General features: G+C 46.7%; 1 protein-coding gene across 2 annotated transcripts in view; it reads right to left on the bottom strand.

Moving 5' to 3' along the window:
• Positions 1–16289, bottom strand: part of dimt1l (DIM1 dimethyladenosine transferase 1-like (S. cerevisiae)) — a 30288-nt gene extending 13999 nt beyond the window's left edge. Inside the window, exons 1-2 of one of the 2 annotated variants that reach the window (XM_085971355.1) lie at positions 16120–16289; positions 988–1061 (exon numbers count right to left, since the gene is read on the bottom strand). In XM_085971355.1, coding sequence (XP_085827481.1) covers positions 988–1061; positions 16120–16177 — 132 coding nt within the window. In that variant the 5' untranslated portion in view covers positions 16178–16289. Of the gene's footprint in view, positions 1–987; positions 1062–13883; positions 13909–16119 lie in introns of those variants that run through there. The other variant, XM_085971363.1, reaches the window with a different exon arrangement.
• Positions 16290–20782: the final 4493 nt, after the last annotated feature.

Raw genomic sequence — 20782 nt, 5'->3', positions numbered from 1 at the left:
CTGGAAAATTCCAGGTTCCCAGGACAGGCCCGGTAGGTATTCAACTCACAACTCTAAAAGGAAAACAAAACTACTCAAATGTCACTTCTGCATTATTAAATATATACTAAGCGATTTCCTGTGGTTCATCCCATATCTGTCTTGGACCACGCTTGCCATGTTTAGCTGGTAACCAAACCTGTCCCTTTAAGACACCTGTTCAGGTACTCCCTTTAAGGAAGTGGTCTTAATAGGTCCTGAGGTCAATTATAGACTAATTATTATTGTTGCTTACAGTTTTTCTGGACTGTTAATTACTTGACTCCACTTGTTAACTCAACAATCTTTCAAGTAAGAAAAGAACATGGGGACTTGGATGTTTTTTTCTTTTAGTTTTTTTTGTTGGGGTGGGGTGGGGTGAAGGGAGAAGAGAATTCAATGGCACAGTGAGTTAAAACACTGCCATTTAGGCCTCAAATCTAACCAACGCTAATGAGATGAGAAGCTCTTCCTCTGGCCATCTGTAGAATGAGTTTAGGTAATCTCAACACTATTGAGTGTTTAGGTTAAGAATACAGATTTCCCACAAATTGTCAGTCTCAGTCACAGATGTCATAAGGATAGTTGGTATGGGCAGTGAAAAAATTCACTGTTGCATTAAAGGTGCCCTTCTGAGGTTCGGGGAACATTTGCTGCATCTGATCAGTGCAATAACTGACCCAGGAATGCTCAGCATTGGTAATGGGGGTTCAAAATGAAAGACTCCTATTTTCCAACATGGACCTCAGATTGGAAGAAAAACACTTACACAGCAGAACACTGACAGATGAATTGGGTATTCATATTCAAAATTTCAATAAACCCAATTCCCCCCCCCTACTTTATTGCAATTATAAAAATCATCTGATGCGCGTAGAAGAATTCCAAAATGATAGAAATGGTAGTGCCAAATTATACATGATGGGTTAGGCTGACTGAACAGCATTCTAGTACTACATTCTACTGTACCTTGTCGATGATGCTATTCACAATTAAAGGGTTCTTCAGAACGTGCTGGCCAATTTCAGTGTTGAACACAATACCTAAGACAAAGTAAAACAGGATCAAAACTGAACTTATAATACAGAAAAGTAAAAATATTCTCAATTTCATTATGTTTTTAGCACATGGGGGTGTAGGGTAAAGCTACACATTGGCATTTCCATGAATGTTGACATATTTTCGTGCCGATTCTTCACACATGATCTTAGTCATTCATATCAAATCTACCATAGCTTTAGAGACGCAAAGTTACTTCAGCATGCCTCCTAGACGTAATTTACCAAGGGCATTGGCAGATTTATTGGTCTGCTCTCAGGTAATGATTGAGACAAAATGGAAGATAAAACAAAGCAAGCAAAATAGAACTGCCACTGCTCACCATGTTCTTGAATATCAGTACAAAGGCCTCAAGACATTTTCTGAATCAAGGTAACAGTACATTTCCCCAGTTTTTCAACTAATGTCACTTATGTCAGGGATAGATAGTAGATACTCATAGCTTGACTCTGCATATTCATCCGATACTGACTTTCCCACGATTGGCTGCTCCCTTGCTGCTGCAAACAACTGACATCCAGAGAATTGAATTTAGTTGCTCTCAAATTTATACCCCCTTCCCCTGAAATGTATGTCACTGGAACAGCGAATAAATGAAGGACATCTGAAACAGCAAGTTTCAAATGATGTGGAGATGCCGGTGTTGGACTGAGGTGGACAAATGTAGGCACACAATATATCTTGTAAAGGTATGTGAAACCTGTAAATTAGGGATACCTAAGGGACTTGCAGATGTCCTTTATTTGCAGGTGTCCTTATTTTCAAAATGGTCATTGTATGTACAATAAACTGGATGAGCCAAATATCCCGGTGTTAGCTGTATGTCCTGCAGCGTTCCTTCTTTTTTTCGCCCTCACCAGGATTGTGCCTAAATCTGGGACCCTGCCAAAAGGATGTGATTTCAGTTCATTTTCTGTCGATTGGGTTTCCTAGCTCATTGCCATCCTGGGGTCCTTTTCCATTGAGGGAGGGATGTCCTGATTCTGCGATCTGCTCTGTTGGCAGCCTGCACAGGGCGAGGTGGCTGCTGTAGGGAGGGAATGTCTGGGAGATCCCAGCCAAAAGGGGGGAGGGGATTGATGTGCTGTAGACCCCTGTGTGGGTCCCCCTCCCTCCGTGTGCTGCAGCTGCTAATGCTTGAAGTGCTCGGGCATGGGTAGCGGGCCATTAGCAGCTCATCAGTACCTCACGTACTGGTGGAGTAGGGTTAACAACTCTCATTGGAGGAATTCCTGGAGGTTTGATCACATGATGTTCTGACCACAGGACATCATATCACATAACTTCGACAAATTTTATTGGATTTACCTCATAAAGGTTGGGTCCCTTGCAGTTGAGAATATTTATTCGTAGTTTTACATCAGCAGCTGATTTATGAGAAATTCCAAGAACCAGGAAACTACCCATGAGCAGGCGAAGAAAAGGGGAAACCGAGGGTGACGAAAAGGGGAAACCATTCTCTTCCCCCCCAGACTCTTTTATTCATCCCCTCATCCCCCTCTCTCCCCCCAACTCCACAGCCCCCCTCCTCCCCACACTATTCTGAAGCCCCCCCCAAACCCCACTCCCGTCTTTCCCCCACACCATTCCCCAGCCCCTCAAAACAACTCCCCCCACTCCCCAGTCTTGCCCCAACCCCCACTCCCCAGTCTTTCCCCCACTCCTGTCACCACTCCCCCCACTATCCAGTCTGCACCTCACCCCCCCACTAGGCTCTCCAGTCTGCCCCATCCCACTCTCTCCAGTCTGACCTCCCGCCACACTCCCTCATCACTCTCTCCAGTCTGACCCCCCCACACTCCCTCATCACTCTCCAGTCTGACCCCCCCGCCACACTCCCTCATCACTCTCTCCAGTCTGACCCCCCCACACTCCCTCATCACTCTCCAGTCTGACCCCCCCACACTCCCTCATCACTCTCCAGTCTGACCCCCCCCACACTCCCTCATCACTCTCCAGTCTGACCCCCCCACACTCCCTCATCACTCTCCAGTCTGACCCCCCCACACTCCCTCATCACTCTCTCCAGTCTGACCCCCCCCACACTCCCTCATCACTCTCCAGTCTGACCCCCCCACACTCCCTCATCACTCTCTCCAGTCTGACCCCCCCACACTCCCTCGTCACTCTCTCCAGTCTGACCCCCCCACACTCCCTCATCACTCTCTCCAGTCTGACCCCCCCACACTCCCTCATCACTCTCTCCAGTCTGACCCCCCCACACTCCCTCATCACTCTCCAGTCTGACCCCCCCCCACACTCCCTCATCACTCTCTCCAGTCTGACCCCCCCACACTCCCTCATCACTCTCTCCAGTCTGACCCCCCCACACTCCCTCATCACTCTCTCCAGTCTGACCCCCCCCACACTCCCTCATCACTCTCCAGTCTGACCCCCCCCACACTCCCTCATCACTCTCTCCAGTCTGACCCCCCCACACTCCCTCATCACTCTCCAGTCTGACCTCCCCCCACACTCCCTCATCACTCTCCAGTCTGACCTCCCCCCACACTCCCTCATCACTCTCTCCAGTCTGACCTCCCCCCACACATCCCTCATCACTCTCTCCAGTCTGACCTCCCCCCACACTCCCTCATCACTCTCTCCAGTCTGACCCCCCCCACACTCCCTCATCACTCTCTCCAGTCTGACCTCCCCCCACACTCCCTCATCACTCGCTCCAGTCTGACCCCCCCACACTCCCTCATCACTCTCTCCAGTCTGACCCCCCCGCCCACACTCCCTCATCACTCTCCAGTCTGACCCCCCCACACTCCCTCATCACTCTCCAGTCTGACCTCCCCCCACACATCCCTCATCACTCTCTCCAGTCTGACCCCCCCACACTCCCTCATCACTCTCTCCAGTCTGACCCCCCCACACTCCCTCATCACTCTCCAGTCTGACCCCCCCACACTCCCTCATCACTCTCCAGTCTGACCCCCCCACACTCCCTCATCACTCTCTCCAGTCTGACCCCCCCACACTCCCTCATAGAAACATAGAAGATAGGAGCAGGAGTAGGCCATTCGGCCCCTCGAGCCTGCTCCGCCATTCAATGAGATCATGGCTGATCATCCAAATTGAGTACCCTGTCCCTGCCTTCTCCCCATATCCCTTGATCCCTTTAGCCTTAAGAAATATATCCAACTCTTTTTTGAATATATTTAATGAACTGGCCTCCACCGCCCTCTGTGGCAGAGAATTCCACAGGTTCACCACTCTCTGGGTGAAGAAATTCCTCCTCATTTCAGTCCTAAATGGTTTACCCCTTATCCTTAGACTATGACCCCTGGTTCTGGACTCCCCGGCCATCATAAACATCCTTCCTGCATCTAGTCTGCCCAGGCCTGACAGAATTTTATAAGTTTCGATGAGATCCCCTCTCAATCTTCTAAACTTCAGTGAGTATAAGCCCAATCGACACAATCTCTCCTCATAGGTCATTCCTGCCATCCCAGGTATCAGCCTGGTGAATCTTCGCTGCACGCCTTCCATGGCAAGAACATCCTTCCTCAGGTAAGGCGACCAGAACGGCACACAATACTCAAGATGTGGTCTCACCAAGGCCCTGTACAACTGCAGCAAGACATCCTTGTTCCTGTACTCAAACCCTCTCGCTACGAATGCCAACATACCATTTGCCTTCTTAACCGCCTGCTGCACCTGCATGCTTACCTTCAGCGACTGGTGCACAAGAACACCCAGGTCTCTTTGCACTTCCCCTTCTCCCAATCTATTGCCATTCAAATAATAATCTGCCTTCCTGTTTTTGCCACCAAAGTGGATAACCTCACATTTATCCACATTATAGTGCATTTGCCATGTTTCTGCCCAATCACCCAACCTGTCCAAATCGTACTGGAGTTTCACGACATCCTCCTCACAGCTTACCCTCCCCCCCAGCTTTGTGTCGTCTGCAAATTTGGAGATATTACATCCAATTCCCTCGTCCAGATCATTAATATATACTGTGAACAGCTGGGGTCCTCGGACCGATCCTTGCGGTACCCCACTAGTCACTGCCTGCCACTCGGAAAACGGCCCGTTTATTCCAACTCTTTGCTTTCTGTCCGCCAACCAGTTCTCTATCCAAGTCAATACCTTGCCCCCAATCCCATGTGCCTTAATTTTGCACACTAATCTCTTATATGGGACCTTATCGAAAGCCTTCTGAAAGTCCAAATACACCACATCCACTGGTTCTCCCTTATCTATTTTACCAGTTACATCCTCAAAAAATTCCAGTAGATTAGTCAAGCATGATTTACCTTTTGTAAATCCATGTTGACTTTGTCCGATCCTGTCACTACTTACCAAGTGCTCTGCTATTACATCTTTTATAATAGATTCTAGCATTTTCCCCACTACCGATGTCAGGCTTACTGGTCTATAATTCCCCGCTTTTTCTCGACCACCTTTTTTGAATAGTGGGGTAACATTAGCTACCCTCCAATCCATGGGTACTGTTCCAGAGTCTATCGAGTTCTGGAAGATGACCAGCAATGCATCTACTATTTCTAGGGCCACTTCCTTAAGTACCCTAGGATGTAGATTATCAGGCCCTGGGGATTTATCGGCCTTTAGTCCCATCAATTTTCCTAACACCATTTCCCTACAAATACTGATTTCTTTCACTTCCACCCTTTCATCAGACCCTATGTTCCCCGGCATCTCTGGGAGTTATTTGTGTCCTCCTTTGTGAAGACAGAACCAAAGTATGAATTTAGTTGGTCTGCCATTTCTTTGTTTCCCATTATAAATTCCCCTGATTCTGACTGTAAGGGACCTACGCTTGACTTCACCAATCTTTTTCTCTTCACATATGTATAAATAAAAGCTTTTACAGTCAGTTTTTATGTTCCCTGCAAGCTTACTCTCTCATTCTATTTTCCCTTTCTTAATTAATCCCTTTGTCCTCCTTTGTTGAATCCTAAACTGCTCCCAATCCTCAGGATTATTGCTTTTTCTGGCCAATGTATATGTCCTATCCTTGGATCTTACGCTATCCCTAATTTCCCTTGTTAGCCACAGTTGAGTCACCTTTTTTGTTTTATTTTTATGTCAAACTGGGATGAACAAATTCTGTAGCTCATCCATTCGGTCTTTGAATGTTTGCCATTGCCTATCCACCGTCAACCCTTTGAGTAACATTCCCCAATCAATCCTACCCAACTCGCTCCTCAGACCATCGTAGTTTCCTTTATTTAAATTGAGGACCCTAGTCTCTGAGTCAACTACTTCATTCTCCATCTTAATGAAGAATTCGATCATATTATGATCGCTCAGACCCAAGGGGCCTCGTACAACAAGATTGCTAATTAATCCTTTGTCGTTACATAATACCCAGTCTAAGATGGCCTGATCTCTGGTTGGTTCCTCGACATATTGGTCCAGGAAACCATCCTGTAAACACTCCAGGAATTCCTCCTCCACAGTATTGTTACTAATTTGGTTGGCCCAATCTATATGTAGATTAAAGTCACCCATGGTGACTGCTGTGCCCTTATTGCACGCTTCTTTAATTTCCCTTTTAATGCCATCCCCAACCTCCGCCTTACTGTTGGGAGGTCTATATACCACTCCCACTAATGTTTTTTTCCCCTCAGTATTTCTCAATTCTACCCATACAGATTCCACATCATCAGGGCTAATATCCTTCATTACAATTGTATTAATCCCTTCTTTAACCAGTAATGCTACCCCACCTCCCTTTCCTTTTTGCCTCTCTTTCCTGAATATCGAATACCCCTGGATGTTGAGTTCCCAGTCTTGGCCATCCTTGAGCCACGTTTCCGTAATCCCAACCAAATCATATTCGTTTACCTCTATTTGCGCAGCCAATTCGTCCAACTTATTACAAATGCTCCTCGCATTAAGACACAAAGCCTTCAGGCTTGTTTTTTTAATGCTCTTAGACCTATTAGAATTATTATTTACTGTGGCCACGTTTGATTTAAACCGTTGATTTCTCTGACTGCCACTTTTGTTTTTCTCCTTCCTATCTTTTGCTTTTATCCCTGTTTCCCTTTCCTCTGTCTCCCTGCTCAGGTTCCCAACCCCCTGCCATTTTAGTTTAAACACCCCCGAACAGTGCTAGCAAACCTCCCTGCAAGGATATTTGTCCCGCTCTGGTTCAGGTGCAACCCGTCCGACTTGTACAAGTTCCACCTTCCCCAGAAGCAGGCCCAGTGATCCAGGAAACTAAAGCCCTCCCTCCTGCACCAACTCTTTAGCCACGCATTCATCTGCTCTATCCTCCTATTCCTATACTCACTAGCACGTGGCACCAGGAGTAATCCAGAGATTACAACCTTTGAGGTCCTGCTCTTTAATCTGCTACCTAGCTCCCTAAATTCTTGCTGCAGGACCTCATCCCTCTTCATACCCATGTCATTGGTCCCAATGTGAACCACGACCTCTGACTGTTCACCCTCCCCCTTCAGAATGCCCTGCAGCCGTTCAGTGACATCCTTGACCCTGGCACCAGGGAGGCAACAAACCATCCTGGAGTCACGTCTACGGCCACAGAAACGCCTATCTGTACCCTTTACGATAGAATCCCCTACCATTATTGCTCTCCCACTCTTTTTCCTCCCTTCCTGAGCAGCAGAAGCACCCCTGGTGCCGGGAAGTTGGCTGCTGCTGCCTTCCTCTGGTAAGTCATCCCCCTCAACAGTATCCAAATCGGTATACCTGTTTGAGAGGGGGATGGCCACAGGGGTCCCCTGCACTACCTGCCTGCCTCTACTGCTCTGCCTGATGGTCACCCATTTCCCTTCTGCCTGTGCAGCCCTTACCTGCGGTGTGACCAACTCACTAAACGTGTTATCCACGACCCTCACATCATCGTGAATGATCACTCTCCAGTCTGACCCCCCCCACACTCCCTCATCACTCTCCAGTCTGACCCCCCCCACACTCCCTCATCACTCTCTCCAGTCTGACGCCCCCACACTCCCTCATCACTCTCCAGACTGACCCCCCCACACTCCCTCATCACTCTCCGGTCTGACCCCCCCACACTCCCTCATCACTCTCCAGACTGACCCCCCCACACTCCCTCATCACTCTCTCCAGTCTGACCCCCCCACACTCCCTCATCACTCTCTCCAGTCTGACCCCCCCCACACTCCCTCATCACTCTCTCCAGTCTGACACCCCCCACACTCCCTCATCACTCTCTCCAGTCTGACCCCCCCCACACTCCCTCATCACTCTCCAGTCTGACCCCCCCACACTCCCTCATCTCTCTCTCCAGTCTGACCCCCCACACTCTCCAGTCTGACCCCCCCACACTCTCCAGTCTGACCCCCCCCACACTCCCTCATCACTCTCTCCAGTCTGACCCCCCCACACTCCCTCATCACTCTCTCCAGTCTGACCCCCCCACACTCTCCAGTCTGACCCCCCCACACTCCCTCATCACTCTGCAGTCTGAGCCCCCCACACTCCCTCATCACTCTCCAGTCTGACCCCCCCACACTCCCTCATCACTCTCCAGTCTGACCCCCCCACACTCCCTCATCACTCTCCAGTTTAACCCCCCCACACTCCCTCATCACTCTCTCCAGTCTGACCCCCCCACACTCCCTCATCACTCTCCAGTCTGACCCCCCACACTCCCTCATCACTCTCCAGTCTGACCCCCCCACACGCCCTCATCACTCTCTCCAGTCTGACCCCCCCCACACTCCCTCATCACTCTCTCCAGTCTGACCCCCCCCACACTCCCTCATCACTCTCCAGTCTGACCCCCCCACACGCCCTCATCACTCTCTCCAGTCTGACCCCCCCCACACTCCCTCATCACTCTCTCCAGTCTGACCCCCCCCACACTCCCTCATCACTCGCTCCAGTCTGACCCCCCCACACTCCCTCATCACTCGCTCCAGTCTGACCCCCCCACACCACTCTCTCCAGTCTGACCCCCCCACACACCCTCATCACTCTCCAGTCTGACCCCCCCACACTCCCTCATCACTCTCTCCAGTCTGACCCACCCCCCCGACCCCCACCCCTCCCTCATCACTCTCTCCAGTCTGACCCACCCCACCCCCCAACCCACCCCCCACCCACCCCGCCACCCCCCCCCCCACAATTCACAATTCAAATCGCTTTATTGGCATGATAAGTTACATCTTATGTTGCCAAAGCATCAAAATACATTTATGGTTGAGCACATAAACGCAGTTCTATTCATACAGTGTATAAACAGGTATATCCCTGAGTGTATAAATATACATTCGCATTGTTTATATATATTCATTTCTTAGTTTACTGGTTGTCCCTCTGTTCATGGCAAGCTGTAACATAGTGTGCCGCCAGTGTTGCACAGCTTCTCTCCTCTCCCAGTAGGAATGGGAGTTTTTGGTTGTCATTCAGATTTCTGAATTCAGGGCATATTTGTGAGAATTTTTGGTAGAAATTCTCCCTGATGTCCTGATATTTTCCACAGGCTGTGAGGAAGTGCATCTCTGTCTCCACTACTCCCTGATTGCAGTGAGAGCATATCCTGTCTTCTCTTGGCAGACTGGTCTGCCTTTTTCGATCGCTAGGCTATGTTCGCTAAGTCTGTACCTTGTCAAGGTTCTTCTCAGTTTGTTATCCTTTACCATGGTCAGGTAATCAGCTATGTTGTATTGTCTGTTTAGGGCCAAGTAGCAATTGAGTTTGCTTTGGGTTTTTGTTGTTTCTGCCCAATATGTCAGATATTTTTCCTTTTGCTTAGTGACGATTGTGTTGGGTCGAATTCTTTGTGTTACCCTGTCACTGTCCTGGGGCTGGTTATTGTTAGTATTGTTAGTAGTTACTTCACTGAGTCCCGGGACTAGTTGACTGAGGGCATTCTTCTTTATGGTCAGCTCTTGGCATTTCAGGGCGTCGTAGTGATAGCATTGGGGGTTGCTCATTTGTAGGTGGTTCCAAAATTTGGTGGCTCTTTTTTGGATAGTGATTAGTAATGGATATTGGCCTAGTTCCGCCCTGCATGCATTGTTTACTGTTTTCCTTTGAGTCCGGAGGATACTTTTACAGAATTCTGCATGTAGGATCTCAATTGGGTGTTTGTCCCATTTTGCAAATTCTTGTTGAGTTAGCGGTCCCCATACTTCACTGCCATAGAGTGCAATTGGTCAATTACTGATTTGAAAATTTTGAGCCAAATGCTAATTGGGATTTCTATTTGGATTGATTTTTTGATGGCATAGAAAGCCCTTCTTGCTTTCTCTTTCAGTTCATTCACAGCCAGTTTGAAGTTTCCCGTAGAACTGATTTTTAAGCCCAAGTATGTGTAGTTAGTGGTTTGTTCAATTTTGGTTGTTCCTACTGTGAAATTTATTTTGGGTCCCTGATGTTTGGATCTTTGCTGGAACACAAGGACTTTGGTTTTTTGTGGATTTGTCAGGGCCCAAGTCTGGCAGTACGACTCCAGCAGGTCCAGGTTCTGCTGTAGACCCTCTTTAGTTGGTGACAGCAGAACCAGGTCGTCTGCATAGAGGAGGAATTTAACCTTGGATTCATATAGGGTGAGGCCGGGTGCTGTAGATTGTTCAAGTAGTTTTGCCAATCCATTTATGTAAATATTAAAGAGTGTCGGTGAGATTGGCGAGCCCTGCGTCACCCCCCGCCCCTGTGGGAAGTATTTTGTTTGTTTGTCTCCAATTCTAACTGCACATTTGTTGTTTGTATACATTGATTTAATTACATCATATGTTTTCCCTCCTACCCCGCTTTCGATAAGTTTCAGGAATAAACCGTCATGCCAGATGGAGTCAAAAGCTTTCTGGAAATCTACAAAGCATGCGTAGATTTTGCTTTTGTTATGGTGAACGTGTTTGTCAATTAGGGTCTGTAGGGTGAAGATATGATCGGATGTTCTATAGTTTGGCAGGAATCCAATTTGGCTTTTACTCAAGACATTGTGCTCCTCAAGGAAGTTTATAAGTCTTTTGTTTATGATGCTACAGAATACCTTCCCCAGGTTACTGTTTACGCAGATGCCTCGATAGTTGTTTGGGTCGATTTTGTCCCCACTTTTGTATATGGGCGTTATGAGTCCTTTGTTCCAGATATCAGGGAAATAACCGACACTCAGAACCAAGTTGAAGAGTTTTAGGATAGCCAGTTTCATTTTGTTGTCTGTGTGTTTAATCATCTCGTTTAGTATGCCGTCTGTCCCGCAGGCTTTTCCTGGTCGCAGGTCCTTGAGTTTTTCAAGAAGTTCTTTTTCTGTTATTATGGCGTCTAGCGGGTTTTGGTTATCTTTTATGGCCATTTCTAGCTTTTCCAGTTTTTTGCATATTTGGTGTTGCTCTGGTCTTAGTGTGTTTTTCTGGTATAATTTTTCAAAGTGGTTTACCCATGTGTCCCCATTTTGAATGGCCAAATCGTCGTGTTGTTTTTTGTGTAGTGTTTTCAAGTTTTCCCAGAAACAATTGGAATCAATGGATTCCTCCATGGAGCTGAGTGTATTCTTAATATATTGCTCTTTTTTGGTTCTGAGTGTGTTTCTGTATTGTGTTAGTGTCTGACAATAAGTAAGGCGTAATTCCTCGTTTTCTGGATGTCTGTGTTTTTGGTTTGATATTTTTCTAAGTTTTTTCCTCATGTTATGGCAATCTCGGTCAAACCATTTTTCATAGTTTTTTGTTTTGGGTTTGTTCTTGCGAGCTTTCAAGTTTGCATTTGTTGCCAAATTATCAAAAATATTGTTTAGTTTACTAACTGCCCGGTTTACGCCTTCTTTATTGTGAGTGTATATGTTATCCAGAAAGGTGTCTAAGAGAGCTTGAGTTGATGCATTGCTAATTGTTTTCTGGTATTTTTCCGTGTCGTTTTTGGCCCATCTGTATGATTTTTTGGTGTTGTACAGTTTACTGGGTTGTGTTTCTATGTTGTTTGTTTCTGTCTTTTTGAGGAACATAGTAATTTGACTGTGATCTGACAGTGTTGTTTGTGGTTTGACTGTGAATGCTCTGAAAGAGGATGGGTCTAAGTCTGTAATCATATAGTCTACTGTGCTGCAGCCAAGAGGTGAGCAATAGGTCGATCTTCCTAGGAGGTCTCCTATGAACCTACCATTGACAATGTACAGACCCAGGTTTCGACAGAGCTGTAGTAGCTGTTTTCCATTGGTATTTGACTGCTTGTCGCAGTTATGCCTGTATGGAAGGGAAGGGATGTCAAAGTGGTTATTCCCGAAAACGTAATTGTTTCCCTGATTATTGGTGAAGTCTGGTTCTTCGCCCGTTCTTGAATTGAGGTCCCCACAGATCAACACGTTCCCCTGGGCCTGGTATTGGATAATTTCCCCCTCCATGTTGGAGAAGGTGTCCTCTTTAAAGTATGGGGAATCGATTGGGGGGATATAAAGTGCGCAAATGTAAACATCTTGGGTGTTCGAGATAATCTCCCTCTCAAGTTTGAGCCACATATGGTTTTCGCCCTTTTTTATAAATTTGATGTAATTCTTAAGTTCTGTTTTAAACCAGATCAGTATGCCTCCGGAGTCTCTGCCTTGGGTTACACTTGGTAATTTATTGGAGGGGACCACCAGCTCAGTGTACCCTTGGGGACAGCCAGTGTGTCCTTTTCCTTTATACCAAGTTTCCTGTAAAATGATAATATCTAGGTCTTTAGTTTCATCTATGAACTCTGGGGTCCTACTCTTCACGTCCCCCCCCCCCCCCCCCCAGCATTCATAGCAGCAGAGAAACCCCTGTATCCCTGGGACAGCTGCACAAGCATTCAGTCCAATAGAGCGGTTTCTCTGCCACTATGGATGCTGGGTAGAGATCGCCAGTCCATAAAAGCCGTTTTTTTCATCCAATGCCGCCTCGCGCTTAACTGCGTGTCCCATGTTTTAAGTTATAAATGGACTTGGTGCATAATTTGCGAGTGTCCGTGGTTTCATCAAGTATAATTGCTAGACTTTTCTTCTACAATAACTACAATGCAGCATCCAGTACGGACCAGGTAGGCACAACACTCAAGTCGTCCTTCTATTTGTCTTTACACATTTATTAAAATTAGGGCCAAAATCTCACTACCGTAATGTACCAATAAGCAGAATCCTCAAGCTTTCAGATAATTATTGGCAAAAGCAGCACATTTTCTGAACACAACACACTGGGTATTATAGTACACAATTTAATTACAATACTGTTCACCCTTTCCAAAACTGGACAAAGTCCCTATATGCTTGATTGCTGTCCAACGACTCTGCTTGGAATACACAGTCTCAAATTTCCTGTTTACTTGCACCGAGACATGTGCAATCAGGGCTCAAAAGTAAATACATGGCATAAAAGATTGTGGAATTTTGGGAGAGAGTTATAAGCACAAGTATACCACACCCAAACCACCTTGTTCTTTAACAATCGTCTATCATTCCCACCGCCACCAATAATAATGGTCCCAACCCAAGTTACAGAGCCTTATATGGAAATTTCCCGCAATTGCTCTTGCTTAGAGGCTCTCTTCAAATTACAACCAGATTTTTAGGCACAGCAATAAGCAAAGTAATTTTTCTAGTGTTTCATTGCAATTTTGAGCTCACTGAGGTTTGTACTGTATTTTGTTTCTTTTGACTGCATTTTATGACATCAGTACAAGTCACATTAAACATTAAGGAGCTTTCCCGATTGCAGAAATAATGGTTAAATGAGTTGAAATCTTACTTTTCATATTTAAAGGAGAAATATATGGTACAAGTTTAACACTTTCCTTGGACCCCAATTGTTTACACCACTTTTTACATTTGAGCAAATGTTAATATATTAAGAATCTACATCTGTGCACTTTACCTGTCAACATCCCTCAGCATTAGAAATTCCTATATCCACATTTAGAATGGAAACTGCCCATGTAAACTGGCAACACTCTAGTTTCTGCCAGTGGAGGAATCACATCACCTAAACGGTCAGGAGAGTATAATTACAATGCTTAGATAGGCAGTTTCCATTATAAGTGTAGACACAGTAAGTTATAAAAGGAAATATAACGACAGAAGCGTATGGCTTTAAAATAGGGAGACTGAATTATATCTGTGCATCCTCTGTCAATTAGACTACAACAGACCCAGGCAAGAGGTGAGGATAGACTCTGGAACAGTTCCCATGGATTGGAGGGTAGCTAATGTTACCCCACTATTCAAAAAAGGTGGTAGAGAGAAAACGGGGAATTATAGACCGGTAAGCCTGACATCAGTAGTGGGGAAAATGCTAGAGTCCATCATAAAAGATGTAATAGCAGAGCACTTGGAAAACAGTGACAGGATCAGACAAAGTCAACATGGATTTACAAAAGGTAAATCATGCCTGACTAATCTACTGGAATTTTTTGAGGATGTAACTGGTAGAATAGATAAGGGAGAACCAGTGGATGTGGTGTATTTGGACTTTCAGAAGGCTTTCGATAAGGCCCCGCATAAGAGATTAGCGTGTAAAGTTAAAGCACATGGGATTGGGGGCAAGGTACGGACTTGGATAGAGAACTGGTTGGCAGACAGGATGCAAAGAGTTGGAATAAACGGGTCTTTTTCCGAGTGGCAGGCAGTGACTAGTGGGGTACCACAGGGATCGGTCCTAGGACCCCAGCTATTCACAATATATATAAATGATCTAGACGAGGGAACTAGATGTAATATCGCCAAGTTTGCAGACGACACAAAGCTGGGTGGGCGTGTGTGCTGTGAGGAGGATGCCGAGAAACTCCAGTATGATTTGGACAGGTTGGGTGATTGGGCAGAAACATGGCAGATGCAGTATAATGTGGATAAATGCGAGGTTATCCACTTTGGTGGCAAAAACAGGAAGGCAGATTATTATCTGAATGGCAACAGATTGGGAGAAGGGGAAATGCAACGAGACCTGGGTGTCCTTGTGCACCAGCCGCTGAAGGTAAGCATGCAGGTGCAGCAGGCGGTTAAGGTGGCAAATGGTATGTTGGCCTTCGTAATGAGAGGGTTCGAGTACAGGAACAAGGATGTCTTGCTGCAGTTGCACAGCGCCTTGGTGAGACCACACCTTGAGTATTGTGTGCAGTTTTGGTCACCTTATCTGAGGAAGGATGTTCTTGCCATGGAGGGAGTGCAGCCAAGATTCACCAGACTGATACCTGGGATGGCAGGAATGACGTATGAGGAGAGATTGGGCTTATACTCGCTGGAGTTTGGAAGAATGAGAGGGGATCTCATTGAAATTTATAAAATTCTAACAGGATTAGACAGACTAGATGCAGGAAGGATGTTCCCGATGGTCAGGGAGTCCAGAACCAGGGGTCACACTCTAAGGATAAGGGGTAAGCCATTTAGGACACAGATGAGGAGGAATTTCTTCACCCAGAGTGGTGAACCTGCAGAATTCTCTGCCACAGAAGGCAGTGGAGGCCAATTCATTAAATATATTCAAGAAGGAGTTAGATATATTTCTTAAGGCTAAAGGGGTCAAGGGATATGGGGAGAAGGCAGGAACAGGGTACTGAATTTGGAGGATCAGCCATGATCTCATTAAATGGCAGAGCAGGCTTGAGGGGCCGAATGGCCTACTCCCATCTTCTATGTTTCTATGTAAACCCCATCAATGCAAAGTTTGGGAGCCACGCATGGTACATCCTGAACCAATGCTGATCGTAAAAAAGGCTGAAAAACCAGAACTGCAAATATCAGCTGTGCTAAATAACTCGGGGCATTTACCATTTAAAACCCGCCGTTAGCTTCTCACTGACGGAAGTGATGCTCAAACCCGCGGGTTAACTCGGCTCCTTGGCTCATGGAGCGAGCGGCCAGGCCTCCGGCATTGCTTTATTTGTGTAACACCCTTGCGCTGTTCACTCGGCTCTTGTTAAAAAGAGCAGCTTCAGACAGGGTCATTGATCTGAAACGTTAACTGTTTCTCTCTCTACAGATGCTCCCTGACCTGCTGAGTATTTCCAGCATTTTCTGTTTTTATTTTAGCTTCAGACAGCCCGCCAGGCCAGTTACCAACTCTCGCACCGGGCTCCCGCCCTAACCAGAGGCAGGGTGAGGGAATGCGGCCTCACCTTGACCCTGGGCCTCTCTGCGACCTCGCCATTTCTTCTCGCTTTTGACTTTAGGCATTTTCAGCGCGAGCTGCCCGGACCGAACGTCCCGAATTTAAACTGAAAACCAACGGCCTTTCGCGCACGCGCCTCGGCAAACCGACGTCCAGACACGGCCCTCGACTAGTGCGCATGCGCCAAGCACGCAACGGCTTCTGGGGCTCGTAGTTCTGTGCTCGTTTTGCGGTTCCTCCTGCAGAGGGTTGGATGGTCTACTCTAAACCAAATAAGTGCAGGAGGTGCAAGATTGTAAGTCACGGACTATGATTCGTGTTAGAAAATACCATCCGCATAATTTGTTGATAAAGTTAGGCAGGTCCCAAAGTTTGGTGCCGGAGGATATTTGGTCGCTCCCAATGACGTCATGAGAATAAGGCCATACAGTCAGGAGAAGATGCTTCCGCGGATCCTGCACTGCCTACCGCCACCTGTAGGAGGAACAGAGATTGCAGGCCTAGAAATTGGGTTGGGGCGCAAAAGTCGCCTGAGCGCAGGAATTAGCGCAGCGATCGGAGTAATACCGATCGCCAGAAATTCAGTTTCAGTGTCGCTCGAGGGACACGGGGCGAGGCTCGAGGCGCTCCGCGTCCCTCTTAGGGCGCTGAAACTGATTATTGCAGCGCACGGCACGCTGCGGTACTGCAGGCCTTCCTCCCACTGTTAAGGGGGAGGTGCCTGCACCAGCGCGATCCCCGCTCGCGAGTGCCGGCAAATGAGCCCGGCACCAAGGAGAAGTGCCGGGCTCTCGGGAAACAGCCGGCAATGCCGCGCGCGGGGGCGGAGGTGCTGGCAGGCAGCCGCCGAAAAAGCGGCCGCCCCGCACCTCCACCTTAACTTGCGCCACTGCTGGCACAGTAAGGCCCCGTGAACCGGGCGTGGGTAGCGAGCGGCGTAACTGCGGCGTTCGCTACCAAATATCGCGAACGGGGCACAAATGGGGCGCTGCGCACACCGATGACGTCATCGGTGGCGGCGCAGCGCAAAAGCCTAACGCCACCATTAACGCCCCTACTGAATATCGCGGGAGACGCAGCCAGTGGCGCTACAGCCACTGACTGCCTCTTTAGGCGCTAACAGGTGGCGCTACTCACCCAATTTCTCCCCCTATATAACTGAAGCATCACTTCCTCACTTTTGAATTCTAACCCTCTTGAGATAAAAGTCAACATTCTATTAGCCTTTTTGATTACTTTTTGTACCTGTGCACAAGCTTTTAGTGATTTGTGTACAGACACCTAAATCCCTTTGCTCCTCCACTGCTTCTAGTCGCTCACCATTAATAAAATATTCTAATTTATCTTTCTCAGTTCCAAAGTGGATAACCTCACATTGAACTCCATCTGCCATAGTTTTCCCCACTCACTTAGTCTGTTTATGTCCCTTTGCAACTTCATGCTCCCATTCATACAACTTACTGTGCCTCCTAATTTAGTGTCATCTGCAAACTTGGATATACAATTTCCTATTCCTTCATCCAAGTCATTAATACATATGGTGAAAAGCTGAGGCCCCAGTATAGATACCTGGGAACACCATTTGTCACATTTTGCCAATCAGAGAACAAACCCTTTGGCCTAGAAATTCGGTGGGCTGCGCCACCAGTTAGCACCTAAAGAGGGCACTCAGTGGCTTTAGCGCCACTGGCCACGCCTCCCGCGATATTTAGCTGGGGCGCTAATGGCGGCGTTAGCCTGTTGCGCTGCGCCGCCACCGATGACGTCATCAGTGTGCGCAGCACCCCGTTACCGCCCCGATCGCGATATTTGGTAGCGCCCGCCTCTAGCGCCGTTCGCAAATCGCGCTCGGTTCACGGGGTCTACCTGTGGCAGGAGTGGCGCAAATTAAGGTGGAGGTGCGGGGAGGCTGTTTTTTTCGGTGGCCGCCTGCCAGCACCTCCATCCCCGGCCTCCTGATCTCCCCCTGCGGCAGTGCCGGCTGTTTTCCAAGAGCCCGGCACTTCTCCTCGTTGCCGGGCTCTTTTGCCGGCACTCGCAATCTCTGATCGCGCTGGTGCAGGCCCCTCCCCCTTAAGAATGGGAGGAAGGCCTGCAGTACCGCAGCGTGCTGCGGCACGTTGCGCTGCGATATTCAGTTTCAGCGTCCTAAGAGGGACGCGGAGCGCCTCGAGCAGCGCCCCGTGTCCCTCTTGGGGCGCACAAGCTGAATTTCCGGCGGTCGCAACTGCCCCGATCGCAGCGGTAATTCCGGCGCCCAGGCGAGCTGGGCGCCCCGTTTGCGGCTCCACCAAATTTCTCCCCCTTTATCTCTACTGTGTCTCCTACCAATTACCAACCCATGTCACAAGGTTACCTCCCATTCCATATGCTTTCATGCTAATAATCTCTTGTGCAGAAACTTATCAAATGTCTTCTGGAAGTCCATATTGACATCATTCATAAACACTCCCCTATCCCCCATGCTTGCGACCTCCTCAAAAAATTCAACTAGATTACTCAGGCATGACCTACCCATCACAAACCCTTGCTGAGTGAGTCTCTTTGGTCAGTTGATACTTGTCCAAGTGCTCAGTCTTTTCGGATCATTTTTTCATCAGGCACTGATCAAGATATCAGCATAGAATTTTGATGGGGGTTTTCCGATCTCCCATCATAACTTTGGCGGAAGATTGGTGGAAACGCTCGACAAGCGGTGTTGTGTGGGTTCTCCCGATGTCCTGCCATAATTTTGACAAATATTCTGGAGAAATGGCATAAACAGCTGTACCCACTGTTTTTCCAGGGTTTTGGACGAACTTCTGTCAAAGTTACAGTGGGAGATCGGAACAAGCCCCACAGAAATTCTACATGATCATGCCCATCTGAATTCAAGAGGTTACAGAAGCATTGTTCCAGAAGTTGAAGAACAGATCAATGTTCTCAAACCTGTCATAATTTTGAAAAACTCTATTGCATCCCTCCTCTATCCCAGTGACAAAAGCTGCCTCTCTTCATGACTATAACCTCTCATCATGACTATAACCTCTCATTCCTGGTATAATTCTCATGACTGTTCTCTGTACCTTTTCCATGGCTTTTGATATTGTTCCTATCATGGGTTGCCCAGAACAGCAGTATTCCAATTGTGACCTAACTAATGTCTTGTGCGAATTAACATATTTTCCTTGCTTTCCAGATATTGTACAAATTCTTTTGTTCCAAACTATTATGTTTAACCACTGAGCAACCTCCTTGCAGGCCTCCTCCCTGCAGTGAGAGCTTAGTGGATCATAGAAACATAGAAGATAGGAGCAGGAGTAGGCCATTCGGCCCTTCGAGCCTGCTCCGCCATTCAATGAGATCATGGCTGATCATCCAAATTCAGTACCCTGTCCCTGCCTTCTCCCCATATCCCTTGATCCCTTTAGCCTTAAGAAATATATCCAACTCTTTTTTGAATATATTTAATGAACTGGCCTCCACCGCCCTCTGTGGCAGAGAATTCCACAGGTTCACCACTCTCTGGGTGAAGAAATTCCTCCTCATTTCAGATCAATTCCACTTCCAAAAGTGAAAGCTCTTCTGTCCATTGCCTCTTTATGAAACACAGTATATAAATGCAAGTTCTTTCTTTTTTCTTCCACCATTTCTACCCTTTGAACCTAACTTGACAATGTGAGGTTAAAAGTTCAAAAAGGCTGCTGCAACTGTAGTATTCTGTAATACTAACATTTTATTTGAGGCTGAGTGCTGAAGTTGGAGGAGTAAAAACTCAGCATCCAACATTCATATATCATGCGTCAATTCAAAAATATGCAACAGCTGAGGCAAAAACTATTGCAACTTTTACAGGAAAACTAGATAAATATTTGAAGCAGGGGAAGATACAGAGTAGGGCAGTGAGATTAGTTTTAGGTGAAGGGAGCTGGCACAGACACAATTGACTCATTCTGTGCTGTAAACTTCTACAAATGAGCATGGGAACAGTCAGTAGCCATAGTCATTTCAGTACACACAGCAGCTATCAGTGGATTAATAACTGAGATAACATATTAAGTTAAAATTATATTTTTTAAGAAACTGGAAAAAAATGAATCACAAATATAATCTTCTGTACTATTTCCCAGGACTATTCCTTTAAGGTAAGACCTTACTGGCTTTTCTGAGACTTTGTGTGTGACAGCTCTTGTGTTATAAACCTAGAATTATACTGTAATCACGCCTAGGGACTGACATTCTTTCTGTAGAACGTAATGACATTTAGGATTTGTGACACTCGTATACACAAACAATGCTTTGTGTACTACTTTGATGAGAAAGCTTTCAGCTGTTGTGTGATGTATAGCTCAGGAATTTTCCTATTTGAAACAGTAATTACTGTCTGATATATAGTGGATTGCCTCATCTCACAGCAAGTGCATTTCCTGTTGATTTAAGCACAGAGTCTTGTTGGAAATGTGAGTTAGGAATTAATTACTAATTTCAATTCACATAATCAGTTTTGTTGGACCCAAACTGACCTTAGTTCATCAAACTGATCCCAATCTGAATTACTAAAGTTGTCCCCAGAAGTTAATAGTATCGCTATAAATCTGGCTCAATTCCCAGTTTTATTTTTTACACCAAGTTCCAGTTGCTTATAGAATGTGACATTTTAGCAATTGACATTATAACAGACAACAAACTAA

This window comes from Somniosus microcephalus, chromosome 2 (assembly GCF_052327205.1).
Source record: "Somniosus microcephalus isolate GS21.2 chromosome 2, FLI_Smic_1.0, whole genome shotgun sequence".
Lineage (NCBI taxonomy): Eukaryota > Metazoa > Chordata > Chondrichthyes > Squaliformes > Somniosidae > Somniosus > Somniosus microcephalus.
The sequence above is the reverse complement of the archived record's forward strand: the minus strand, read 5'-3'. Positions and strand labels throughout refer to the sequence as shown.